At 27.6% G+C, this 13751-nt stretch overlaps 3 protein-coding genes across 4 annotated transcripts; 1 reads left to right on the top strand and 2 right to left on the bottom strand.

Annotated features, from left to right (window-relative positions):
- The first annotated feature begins 1085 nt into the window (after positions 1-1085).
- AGO1 (protein argonaute-1) lies at positions 1086-12227 on the top strand. Of its 2 annotated transcripts, XM_069124936.1 has the most exons (13): positions 1086-1371; positions 3535-3651; positions 6593-6730; positions 7246-7526; positions 7604-7910; positions 7987-8209; positions 8276-8423; positions 8539-8802; positions 9647-9965; positions 10261-10612; positions 10832-11165; positions 11250-11449; positions 11660-12227. In XM_069124936.1, the coding sequence occupies exons 2-13, from the start codon at positions 3540-3542 to the stop codon at positions 11766-11768; spliced, it is 2787 nt and encodes a 928-aa protein (XP_068981037.1). In that variant the 5' UTR covers positions 1086-1371; positions 3535-3539; the 3' UTR covers positions 11769-12227. The 2 variants fall into 2 exon arrangements, with proteins under 2 accessions (XP_068981037.1, XP_068981038.1); XM_069124937.1 differs by lacking the exons at positions 1086-1371; positions 3535-3651 and adding an exon at positions 5143-5354.
- Positions 1750-2393, bottom strand: LOC138185766 (uncharacterized). Its single transcript, XM_069124940.1, has one exon. It carries the CDS (start codon positions 2391-2393, stop codon positions 2202-2204), a length of 192 nt encoding a protein of 63 aa, XP_068981041.1. The 3' UTR covers positions 1750-2201.
- Positions 2814-4792, bottom strand: mRpL53 (mitochondrial ribosomal protein L53). The gene is made up of 3 exons (XM_069124938.1): positions 4596-4792; positions 3227-3339; positions 2814-3007 (listed from the first exon to the last, which is right to left on the bottom strand). The coding sequence occupies exons 1-3, from the start codon at positions 4739-4741 to the stop codon at positions 2814-2816; spliced, it is 453 nt and encodes a 150-aa protein (XP_068981039.1). The 5' UTR covers positions 4742-4792.
- Positions 12228-13751: the final 1524 nt, after the last annotated feature.

Genomic DNA, 13751 nt, shown 5'->3' with positions numbered 1-13751 from the left:
ATGAAGAGAGTGTAGAGTGTATGCGAGTGCATTCAACATACTCACACAATCGGTATATTCGACATGTTCGTGTACAATGGCAACCTTGACACTTGGTGATCGTTTTTGGCGGCTTCGTTCCGTTCTTACTGAAATCGTGTTTGGTAGGATCGCGTCGTGAGTGAAAGCGGCGGTGGCCATTCCGTAAAATCTTGCAGAGTTTGGCAGTATCGAATCAGTAAAATATTTCGCGCTTCGTATTAACGATATTCCGTTATTGTGTTTGTTTTCGTGACTGCAATTTCGTTCGCTTTATAATTCTCGTGTAAACTTTTGTTCTATAAAGAAATACATCATATTACAAACTACACCAAACATTTTATGCATACATTGGAAATTGAGAAAAATAAACAATTAAGGTTAGACAACAGTAAAATTCTAACTAAATAAATTATATTATATTTGAGTGAAATACATGCTTCAAGAAAATTTTATTTGTTTGAAAATTTATATTTATTCATTTTTTCTTATAATATTTTTGTTTGATTGGTTCAACGACCTAATTTTTTTGTTGGACTACCAGCAATGAAAACAAACTATGCTATGTAACTGTATATCAACACGTTGGATATATGCGATCATGAATTGTATATACGTGTAAACATATGTGAAGGTTGAATGATTCTTATTTTCAAATGAACTTAAAGAAAACAATGCATTTTAATCTTATGAAAGAAAAGAAAATGTAATCGATTCGCTAAATTACGCAGAAATTGTTCAAAACAACGGTAAAGTCTTTTTCCTCAATTTTCAGATAGAAAAACTTAAACAATGTTAACAAAAGTTTTGAACTATTCCACGTACGAAAATATTTCTATAAAATATTTACTTATCTATTCCTTAATTGCGTATTAAATATCAAATGTAGTTTATGCGTACATTCTTCGTATATTTTTTTTATAAATATGTTCGTATATAGCTGCATGCATACAAAACATTAATGTTTAAAAGCTACTTATTGTAGCGTATAAACCATAGTTATTGAAATTTGCTGTAGATTTCAAGCACGATATAGTTTTACGGCACAATTTCTGTATATGTACATGTTTTCTTGTTTTGAAAATGTGCATTTATCGAAAATAATACAAAAAATTAATTTTATATAACATGTATTTTTCACGTAGATAATTATTGTCATGCATAATAAATTATTATTATATTATATTTCACTACGTAAGATGTGTCTTTTATAGTGCTATATATAAAACTGTTACACAGTGCATAGACACTACCGTGAAGTTTCTATATAAAAAAAATAATGTTTATGTGAATTCGATAACAGTGTTTATCTATTCCGCATATTATAAATTGAATACTACTTCTATAAAACAGGTGAGTTTTTAAATTTCTTATACGTACATTTAATCGCATACATATTTAAACATACGCGTGCGACGTAATAACGTTTTTATAACTATAAAAATTCATGAAAAAGACTAATTTGTAAATAAATTTGTAAAGTTTTATATTAAATAGTTTAAGAATTCAAATCAATCTTAGTATTACAAAATAATACAATATCATGAATTAAAATTATAAATTATCAATAAATATAAAAATAATTTCTTTTTATTTATAATACAATCCCAGTTACAACTAAAACTATATGATCATTAAAATATTAAATTCTTAGATTTAATAACTCATCAATTATAAGCAATTATAAAATAAAACCAATAATACAGTGTGTCCATAGTAAATCATAATGATTTATGAAATTGTTTGTAACTTATATTAAATATTACAATGATATTTTGTCCATTTTTTTATTATTAAATATTAGATAACTTTTATTACATTGGAGATACAGATTATATAATGTTCACTAAAATTACAAAAATACAATTATGAAAGCTTTGTATAAGCATCAATCTGATAGGTTGCATGATCAAAGCACAAAAGATTACATACATAAAAGTAATTAATTAATGCTTTATAATAGAAAATAATACAACTACTAAATAAATGTTTCAAGTAATTGAAAGTACTTCAATATAACATTATATATTCTAATTTATTGTAATATAATGTTATATTGTTACACATTTACATATTATATAGAACATATAGAAAATTTTATTATTATAATATAATGTTAATAAAATGTATTTGATGCCTTCTTTATGAATATAAATTACGATATTTGAAACAACACTGTAAATTTATTCTACAGGTTTCAGTGTAATAAATCTAGAAAGAATGAATGCAACTAAAAATGTTCCTGCTACAAAGCAGGCAACAAAGATGTACCATGTTTCTTCATCAAATACATCTGTAAAAGCTGGAACCTGATTATAGAGAGTATCAATAAGTTTCATATTATAATTTTTGCTATTTGAAGTATGACTTGCCATTTTAGAAATGAATTATTGTGTAAAACTCAAAAATTCTGAGAACTGTAGAATTCAGATACCTTTCTTAAAGTATTTTCAGGAGGAAGAAACTTAAGCAATTAAACTGTATTGTTAAGAATTCCTAATGTGCTTTTTTGCAGACTTTCATATAAACAATTGTTTTATATTTAAATGCTTAACAAAAATATCAAAGTATAATTTTTAATAAATATATTATGATTAAGACTTTTATGAATTGACAATGTAGGTTTAATTTTCACTGTTATCCCACAAATAAAGTGAAATATGAAAACTGGACTGTTTTAAATAAATGGTAAAATTGATTCTGACATTTATTCTTTAAAGATTTTATTTTTTAACTTATATTTATATTCAATTTTTTCTTTAATGCCTCATAATCAAATTAAATTGCCAATAAATTTATAAGAATAGTCCTCTACGTTTGCTTCCTGGCTTAATTCTAAATGCTTTCTTCTTTTTCCTTTTTAACTGTGTGTCCTCAACTTCAGCTTCAGATTCACGTGGAGCCAAAGGTGTGATATGTTTGTTGTAAAGTTCCAAAATATTTAAAGATGTCAAGTTTGCACCTTTGCATACTATTTTATCACCAGATACTAAAAGATACAGATGCAAGGATATAACATCAAATTTGTTTTAAACAGATTTTATAAAATTTTATTGTAATTTTAGTTACTGTAATTTAACATTGGTGAATTTACTCCACTTCTAGATAAACTTGTAAATTTTTTAATCCACATCTTTATTTTAAAAACAAAAGTGATATAAACTATTAATCTTATTTTTCTTAAGTAAAAAAATATTGTGATACTCACATAAATTGAATGTAATTATGGGTTCAGATAAATTAGAGACAATGCATGGTTTCACCATACAACGTGGATTTGTTGAAATAATCTTTGGAGTTGTAATTTGAAATAAAAAATCTCTGCAAATACAATATATGTTTGTTATAATATGTAATATTAGATCACTAAATGTATATTCTCTTTTAAGTCTATCTTTATATTTACAATTATGTTCATGCAATAGTTTAATAAGATAGCTTCTTTCTATCGTTTATCATTTTAGTTTTGACAATTCTTGCATTATCTTTTAATTTACTTGTTTATAATATTTTCAGGAAAAATGGCACAAATGAAACAACAACTACCACTTCAAATGCCAGATTTAAGTAGTCTTCGCATAACTACAGCTGTTTCCATGCTTGGTAAAGCATATGGATGTGGACAGTGTAGTGGTGAGTTTTTATTTTTGTAATTATAGAAGTAGAAACTTTTTAAAATAAAAGCAAGCATATATTTTGTGATAAATTTACATTTCAACAAGACTATTAAAATAAATTTTTATTAAAAATTGTAGTTATCGAGAATCTCATAAAGCAAAAAATTAATTATACAAAGTAGAACAATATTTTAAGTAGATATATTAGAGTTAAATGGGGGAAGCATAAATATTTACATATTATTCCATTATTTAAAAAATGAAATTCTGTCCTCCAATAGTTAATATTCAAATATTCAATAGTCTATCAATGATATAAAAAAGTATAACAATTAATAATAAATCAAATAAGTTTTGTCGTCACCTTTAATAGTTCCGTAATATTTTAGCTGGAACACCCTGTATAACGCGTATGAAAATCAACTGTACCTTTTCAAATGTGTATAATAAGAAATTACATCACACGTTTGTTAATATTCAATTCCAATATTTTACAGGCTACTTAATTTTCATATTATGCTTTTATTATATTATTGTAGCAACTTAATCATCAACGTTTTCTAAAAATACTGACATCGTCTGCTAGTTACTAGAAACTTCACGTTACACATGCGCAGGATATTGACGTCATTAAACTAACCAAACCTCTTATGAAGAGAAATGAAACATAATCGTTATTGAGGCAATATTTCTAATCTCGAAAAAAATATTTTATTATGATAATAATATTCAAAACTTCCGCTGCATCTTTTAAATAAAAAGAGGGAATCAAGTACCATGCATTAACAAGCCATACTATAAAAAGTATAGTATAGTAGATAAAATATTATAGATAAAAAGAATTTATAATTACAGATCGTATACTGTTTATTATAAAGATAAGAATAAGATAAGAATGCTATGTACTATGATCAAATTCCAGTGAAAGATATATAAGAAACAAAATTTTATTGAACTAACCTTGCCTCCAAAGCATTATCATGAAAGGGATCAAACTTTATGTCGATTGATTTAACTGGTTTTAAAGATAAATTTCTCAAGTGCTTCGCAATTGCAGATATTAGTCCGGCAGAACGTGTACGAGTTCCATTGAAAGGAATCGACATTTCGGAAATCAAGCACGCAATCGCGTGTAGTGTTATCACCAATAGGTACAATTCTAGGGGAAATAGTTTTGAACGCAGTGCGGCCAATATAATCAAAATTTATCATTAGATTATAAGACAATTATAAAGTAAAATAATATGTTAAAATAAGTCAAGATATAGAAAACAAATTTTATACTGTTTTATATTGTTCGAGGTATATTTTTTAGCATTTTGGAAACACTGAAATGAAAGTATCAGGATGGGAATGTTACTAACATCCTATCTATTATTGATGTTGCATAAATTTCTTATATACTATATGTATATAATTTTATAATATCTGTTAACATGTTTCTATTCAGGGGTGAAAAATTTAAATAATTTAAAAAAGAATGATGACGCCAAGAACTATTAACTATCGTTTTATTATCTATGCGCTGATTGGTTGAGATAAGATCAATCGGAATCAAGTTGGTGGCAGCCATTGCAAGAGGCAGTCTTGTTCGCAGTGTGTATTTTGGAGAAGTGTGTTGTGTGGTCAGTGGGTTTTGTGTTGAATTTTTTACTTATTTATTAGTGGTTATCTCGTATTTTTCATCGTCAGCATAAAAAATGTATCCCGTAGGGCAGCGTGAGTATTATAACGTGTTTATTTTTTTTTATAACATTTCAAAATATTCTAAAATAGCCTTTTCTGCATTTCTAAGCAAGAACAGAATTTCATTACTTGACTAAATCTGATCCTTTGTTTCTGTTTGATTACCTCAAAGTGATGAGAATTCTTTTAATTCAAGCACGTGCTAACAAAATTCACTGTAGCGATAAGTTAAAGTTTAAGGAATCGAGGAAAATTTAAAATATGACCTCGAATGAACCTCGTTCAACAGGCACAATGTGTCGTCACTTTGATCCGTCAATGTACGGATAACGTATGAGCGCATATGTGTATGCATCTAATACTAATGGATTTTTTGTTATTTATGGTATTTTTAATGTATTATTTTAAGTATAATAATCCCAATGAAAAATGAAGGTTTTCCAATTTTTTGTATTGGTATAGACACGATTTTAAACTTAACTATTATTGTGTTATTGATATCTTCGATTTTATTATTTTATAAAACATTCATAAATAATTTCTATGTGCATATTTGTAGTTTTTATCACGCTATTTTCTCCTTGATTAACATTATATTTTTAGCTTATAGTATAACTTGTTTAATTCAACTAATCTATTCAACTAAATAGTATAACAAGAAAGAAGTCAATAATACAATATTGAACTAAAATATTCTATACTGATATTCAAAAATAAATAAAATTCATTGTAATTTTTTCTTAGATTATTACTTTTTATTGATATATATATATTTTTTTTTCTTTAATATATTAATCACAAGTCTCTATATATATTACATTATTATAGTGACTTGACTATGCGTTATATAAAATATCACTTGTAATTATTATTTGCTTATGATTATTATGTAAAAAATATAAGTATATATGTAATAAATAACTAGAACAGGGAATTGAAGGAAGATCTTGAAGAAGGTGTTAACCGAATTAATTGTTTTATTAATTGTTTGTTAAATCAATTTTTATAATTTAATTATAATACAGGAATATAGTTATAACAGATATTGCTATAGCAAAATATTTATTTATTGTAGTATATGTATATATCATATTATACTTAACTATTACTTTTTATATTTTGAGAACTATGTAGTGTATCTTTGTTTTTCAATTATTTTGTTACATGTATTTGTAACTGTTGGGATAAATATATAGAAATAATTATTTATATATTCATTTACATGTATTACATATATATGAAAAATATATTAATTTACTACATTATTTCAGCTCCTCCACCTGGACCCACAACAAGTTCTTCTGTTGGTGCATCTGGAGCAACTGGCAGTAGTGTTGTAGCTCCAGGTTCTTTAGGACTTGTTTCCACACAACAAACACACACTCCTCCTCAACCTCCTGAACTGCCAAGTAAGTTTTTAAAAACTATTTCATATACAATGAGAAAGTATATATGGCACTGGCATGATAGTATACATATTTTATAATAATTTTGCTTTTAATTATTCAATAATATATGAATTTGGTTTCCTGTTACTAATTTTCTATACTTCTTGTTATAAAATTAAAACCATTCATTAAATTTTTATGTAAAATTTCTTTAAAATGTAATATTTTTATTAAATGCATGATATTATAAAAATTGGTAACAATATAATTCTTGAAAAAAGAAAAAAGAAAGGAAAACAAAGCTATATAATTGTGAGAAAATTTATAACATGTGTATATTAAAACCTGTACAGATAATAATCTAAAAAATATTCAAATAAATCTCTGCTAACAAATTTTATATAAAAAATATTTTCATATTTTCAATGGAAATGAAAATAATATATTTAGGTCATACATACTACATGTTGTGGATTAACAAGTCAATAACAGTTATGTATTTTGTTGGGTAAATAATTTAAAATATATATTTGCAGTGTTTTCATGTCCTCGAAGACCAAACATAGGACGTGAAGGCAGACAAATTACCTTAAGAGCTAATCACTTCCAAATAACAATGCCACGTGGTTATGTGCACCATTATGATATTAATATCCAACCTGATAAATGTCCTCGTAAAGTTAACAGGGAAATAATAGAGACTATGGTTCATGCATATAGTAAAATATTTGGAACTCTTAAACCCGTATTCGATGGCAGAAATAATTTATATACAAGGGACCCCTTGCCTATCGGTACGGACAAAATAGAATTAGAAGTAAGTACAATGTATAATAAAATATATATACGGACTTCTTTTTTAAGATTTATTTTCTAATAATACATACTTTTTAGGTAACACTGCCTGGTGAAGGTAAAGATAGAGTTTTTAGAGTGGTGATAAAGTGGCTGGCTCAAGTTTCACTGTTTGCTTTAGAAGAAGCTTTAGAAGGGCGTACAAGACAAATCCCATATGATGCTATACTTGCTTTAGATGTTGTAATGAGGCATTTACCATCTATGACATATACTCCAGTAGGTAGATCATTCTTTAGTACACCAGATGGATATTACCATCCATTAGGTGGTGGTAGAGAAGTTTGGTTTGGTTTTCACCAATCTGTTAGGCCATCTCAATGGAAAATGATGCTAAACATTGATGGTAAATATATAAATTATAATAAAATATAAAATAAATGTTGTATTCATTTCTTATGTGTATGTTACTTACTTTACAGTTTCTGCAACTGCATTTTATAAAGCACAACCTGTTATAGAATTTATGTGTGAAGTATTAGATATTCGAGACATAGGTGATCAAAAGAGACCCTTAACAGATTCTCAACGAGTTAAATTTACCAAAGAAATTAAAGGACTTAAAATTGAAATCACACACTGTGGAACAATGAGGCGAAAATATAGAGTGTGTAATGTTACGCGTAAACCTGCTCAAATGCAATCGTAAGTATACATAAAAGCAATTTGTAATGTTATTTTAAACACATATGACATTTATGAAAATTTTAGATTCCCATTACAATTAGAAAATGGACAAACAGTCGAGTGCACGGTTGCAAAATATTTCTTAGACAAATATAAAATGAAATTGCGACACCCATATCTTCCATGCCTTCAAGTTGGACAAGAACATAAACATACATATTTACCACTTGAGGTTGTTGATTCTAGTATTTAGATCTCTTTTTGATCCTTAAAGTTATATCTTTTTTTACCAAGGAATATAGTGTAATATAATATAATTTTGAAGTATCATTTATATGTATTGTTAGGTCTGTAATATTGTTGCTGGGCAACGTTGTATCAAGAAATTGACTGATATGCAGACCTCTACTATGATAAAAGCTACAGCCCGGTCTGCTCCAGATCGTGAACGAGAAATAAATAACTTAGTTAGAAGAGCTGACTTTAATAATGATTCATATGTTCAAGAGTTTGGTTTAACAATATCAAACAATATGATGGAAGTTAGGGGTCGTGTTTTGCCTCCACCCAAGCTACAGTATGGAGGGCGCGTAAGTTCCCTCAGTGGACAGGTGAGAAACTTCCAACTTAATCAGTCAGGTCTAGCCAAATCACACATTTGCAGAGGCTCTTGTATTATTTTTGGTAGAAATATATTTTTTGCAGTGCTGTATACTATAGTGTTATTAATTATAATGTACTTTTCCCATTTGAAGATACATGAATAATATTCTTGCAATCATGATTTAGTTTAAAATTTTTGTTCTAGAATAGCTTAAGCTTTTTTCTGAGATTTATACATTTTTTTTTTTTTTTTTTGTTAAAACAAAAATCTTAATAAATACGACTTTATATAATAGAATGAGATTTTTTCTAAGATAATAATACATTTGGCCTTAAACTTTTTTATTTCAAATACATTGAAAAATTAATTAAATGAAAAGTTGCCAAATGAATGCATCGGTTCTAGACCTGGTTGATTTTGATATATGGACTGTCACTGTAATGGAAATAAATTATTTTTATAAAATCAACAAAAATAGTCCAGTAATCATTTCAAATATTATTTCATCCAACAAAGAAAAAAAATTCATTCCTTTATATATAATTTGCATTACATTTGCAGTTCATTATCACTATATACTGTCTGATGTTATCAGTTTTGTTCCATGCAGTAGTGAAATGAAGTGGATTGTTATTTATTTTGATTTGTTGTTGTAATTCTTCAAAGTTTTTATTTGTGTTATTTTATAATTACTGTTTATATGATTTTTGTGGTAAGAAGAGATAAATATAGAAGAGTAATGATTGCATGGATTGTATAGAAACACTGGTGCATCTTGTTTATTTATTGATTCAAAGTATTCATTGTGATATTTAATGATATATTTCATCTTGTTTTTTTCCTTTTTAAAGACGAAGCAGCAGGCTATACCTAATGGTGGTGTTTGGGATATGCGAGGCAAGCAATTTTTCACAGGTGTGGAAATTAGAGTTTGGGCAATTGCTTGTTTCGCTCCACAAAGAACTGTACGCGATGATTCAATACGTAATTTTATAGCACAACTGCAAAGAATAAGCAATGATGCTGGGATGCCAATTATTGGGCAACCATGTTTTTGTAAATATGCTACTGGGCCAGATCAAGTGGAGCCCATGTTTAGATATCTAAAAGCGACATTTTCATCATTACAACTTGTTTGTGTTATACTACCAGGAAAAACACCTGTATATGGTAAGTATATATATTATATATCATATATTAATTTTATCATTATTATTAATATATATATATATATATATATATATATATATATATAATATAGTGATTATATATATTATATTTTGTTAGTAGCTAGTATAATGTGATGAAAAGTTTATATAATTTTATAATGTAGTAAATTAATCATATATAGTACAATAAATAACATTGGAGGTTGTTACAACGTAAAATGTATGTTTTGCATTATGTGAGATTCTACAGTATTGATAACATATTAGTCTACATACGTTGCATACTCTGCTTACAGCTGAAGTCAAAAGAGTAGGAGATACATTATTGGGTATGGCAACGCAGTGTGTACAAGCAAAAAATGTTAATAAAACGTCACCACAGACGTTGTCGAATTTATGTTTGAAAATTAATGTAAAATTAGGTGGTATTAATAGTATTCTAGTACCCACTATCAGACCGAAAGTGTTTGATGAACCTGTTATATTTTTTGGAGCTGATGTGACTCATCCTCCTGCTGGAGATAATAAAAAGCCTAGCATAGCGGCAGTAGTTGCTAGTATGGATGCTCATCCATCTCGGTACGCAGCTACTGTTAGAGTTCAACAACATAGACAAGAAATTATTCAGGAACTTAGTTCAATGGTGAGGTAAGTAAATTGTTATAATTTTTAAATAATACAAGTTTATTTACTTTTTAAGCTCTTATAAAATGTTCATATAAAAAATATTATATTAAGTAAACAAATATTTTGAGCAAATTGAATTTTTACTTTTTTCTATATACATATAAATACAAAACATATTCTGTAAATACGTTTTGCCATATATTATTTTTAATTAATAACGGCGAAATATTTCTTTTTAAGGGAACTCCTTCTTATGTTCTATAAAAGCACTGGTGGATATAAACCACTTAGGATAATTCTTTATCGTGATGGTGTCTCAGAGGGTCAATTTCTTCATGTTTTACAACATGAGTTAACTGCCATTCGAGAAGCTTGTATTAAACTTGAAGCTGAGTATAGACCTGGAATAACATTTGTTGTAGTCCAGAAGAGACATCACACTCGCCTATTTTGTTCGGAAAAAAGAGATCAAAGTGGTAAAAGCGGGAATATACCAGCCGGTACAACAGTTGATGTCTGTATAACGCATCCAACTGAATTTGACTTCTATTTATGTAGTCACCAAGGCATCCAGGTAAACTTTAAAACTCTTGATCAACTCTGTTTCTTTGTTTGTTTCAATTGACCTAGATATTACATTTATTTATATTTAATGTAGGGCACGTCTCGACCATCGCATTATCACGTTTTATGGGATGATAATCGCTTTGAAAGTGATGAATTACAATCTCTAACGTATCAATTATGTCACACGTATGTCAGATGTACGAGATCTGTTAGTATACCTGCACCAGCATATTATGCTCATCTCGTAGCATTCCGAGCCAGATATCATTTGGTAGAAAAAGAGCATGATAGGTACATAAAATTTTATATTGATATTATATAAAATCTTCTTTTTAAGCTAAAGCAAAGTATTAATTTGCTGCATTAAAAAATGATAATATAAAATTAAACATGCCAACTGTTTTAAGACATAGTATATAGTTAAAGATTCTGAAAATAATAAATTAATCGCATATGTGTTACCATTCGTTACCAACATGAATCTTCATCTTTGAATTTCAGTGGAGAAGGATCTCATCAATCTGGCTGTAGCGAAGACAGAACACCAGGTGCAATGGCAAGAGCTATCACAGTTCATGCAAACACAAAGCGGGTTATGTACTTTGCATAATTCTCCTTTGAATTTTTCTTAGACACATAAGCAAAATAGTAAAAATAATAAAAATGATACCATAAAATGATAATGATCATCATATCTTGCACGTTGATATTTTTAGACTGCTTGGAATGCTAGACAATCTTCTTGAGTGGTCAACTTTTTTGCTTACTTTTATAATCAGATAAATCTGGCTAATACCTAAAGATATGTCGAACAATTTTATATTAAGCTTTTTTTTTTCTTGTTTTTTTTTTATTTAATATATTGTCGACTAGGTTTTGGACAGATTTTTTAACACGTTAGGAAGTAGGTATTAAACGAGGTGCTTTTAGTTAATCATGTTTTAGATTGATGCAGCTTGACTGTCGGATCGTTTCGCGATAAAAACCACATGAACGAATAATTTAAGAATCCGTGCTGCCGTGGATATTACGCTTATTTCTTTTTTTCTTTTTTTTTTTTCTTTTTTTTTAGAGGTTGAATTTCCTCTAGCATTTGTATGATGCAAAAAGATCGTATTACAACATAAATTCATGATTGTATAAATCGCTTCTGCAAGACTGTTATCTTGTTGTTTATATATAGTTGTCATTTGTATCAGTCATTTTTTGTAAAAAGGAAAAACAAAAAGGATGTGGACTTTCAAGTCACACGACGTTATATTGGCATGTAAAATCTATTTTGCTTCAGCATATTCGCTATTATGCTTATGAGACTATGTTCTTTACAAATAACATACTTATCATATCTATCATATTTATCATAAGCATTAAAAAATTTGGCCACATCAAGCAATGATTTGTCAATAGGGAGATACAAATAAATAAAATTTGTAAATGTTAATTGTGAAGGTCTCCAAGTCAATGGCCAAAATATGTTAAGAATCTTTAATAAAATCCAGTTGTGGCAAGTTGATAAAACATAGTGTTATGTAATATGTTTAGTCTCGTAAAGAACATCGTGCCACATTTGCTAAATAATATCTTTTGTATGACTTAAACTTGAATGAAACTAAATCTAATGTCATTTTTGGGGTTGTTTAGAATATCTAAAAGATTGACCTATATACAAACACAGATTAAGAATTTCTCATGTGACTAAGAAAAACTTCAAACGAATGATATGTAATTAAGAATTGTTCTTCATAATAATAAGTAGAATGAAATATGGTTTGATTATTGAATTATAATTATGTAAAAGAATAGTATGTTACACATACAAACAATTTAACGTTATCAACCGAAAATCCAGAGACACATATTTTATTCTTCTTTTTTTTTAATTGCACAGACATTATTCTTTGTATATGGAGCGAGAATTATTGCGTAGCTTGAACTGTGGTAGTACTTTATTCATATCGACGAAGGTAAATGAATACCTTCTATCTGTATGTTTGAAATATGAAACATCTCTTCAAGCAAGGCAAGTACTTTTAAATGATATCTATATGGCATTAGATCCTGGCTGATGATGATTCTCTATTGACACGGAAAATGACTTGATTAAGAATAGAATAAGGTAATTTAATAAATGCAAAGTTATTCAAAATATAATAAGAAATTATTAGGATAAGCTTTATTTTATTTATCGTGTAATGCGAGTTTTAAGGTCCTCAAGTTTTTATTTCAAAAAGTTCATCATTCATGATTCATATGCAAGTGGAACTAGGTAAATGGTAAATCTTAATCGAAACAATAATTGTGTTAAGAGCCTTGCAAGTAACTACAATGTAGAGGCAATAGATAGGATAATGAAGTGTATAGGTATGTATTGACGTGCCCCAGAAATCGTTTATTATATACCGTTAGAATCATTAATACACTAGTTAAATTTTTGATAATTTTCGTTGTTTTAAATATAATCACACAGGTAATTCTTTAAAATGATAATTTAATTTTATTTAACACAGAGCAGTATTAATAACATTTAAACATCATATCATTGCATGATGAAGCAAATTATAAAATTGTGAAACTTGTTAAAGGTTTTTAACAA

The sequence above is a fragment of the Bombus flavifrons genome, chromosome 12 (genome assembly GCF_040668555.2).
Source record: "Bombus flavifrons isolate JBK064 chromosome 12, iyBomFlav1_principal, whole genome shotgun sequence".
Classification (NCBI taxonomy): domain Eukaryota; kingdom Metazoa; phylum Arthropoda; class Insecta; order Hymenoptera; family Apidae; genus Bombus; species Bombus flavifrons.
Note: the sequence above shows the minus strand (reverse complement) of the source record. Positions and strands in the feature narration are given on the sequence as shown.

What these genes read in the sequence shown, in the direction of transcription:
- mRpL53 (XM_069124938.1), bottom strand. Translation starts at nt 4,741, where the DNA reads ATGTCGATTCCTTTCAATGGAACTCGTACACGTTCTGCCGGACTAATA. An exon ending in GATAATGCTTTGGAGGCAAG is followed by an intron (nt 3,340 to 4,595) that starts GTTAGTTCAATA and finishes TTGTATTTGCAG; the next exon opens with AGATTTTTTATTTCAAATTA. An exon ending in CATAATTACATTCAATTTAT is followed by an intron (nt 3,008 to 3,226) that starts GTGAGTATCACA and finishes TGTATCTTTTAG; the next exon opens with TATCTGGTGATAAAATAGTA.
- AGO1 (XM_069124936.1), top strand. Translation starts at nt 3,540, where the DNA reads ATGGCACAAATGAAACAACAACTACCACTTCAAATGCCAGATTTAAGT. An exon ending in TAAGTTCCCTCAGTGGACAG is followed by an intron (nt 8,803 to 9,646) that starts GTGAGAAACTTC and finishes TCCTTTTTAAAG; the next exon opens with ACGAAGCAGCAGGCTATACC. An exon ending in AGGAAAAACACCTGTATATG is followed by an intron (nt 9,966 to 10,260) that starts GTAAGTATATAT and finishes CTCTGCTTACAG; the next exon opens with CTGAAGTCAAAAGAGTAGGA.
- LOC138185766 (XM_069124940.1), bottom strand. Translation starts at nt 2,393, where the DNA reads ATGGCAAGTCATACTTCAAATAGCAAAAATTATAATATGAAACTTATT.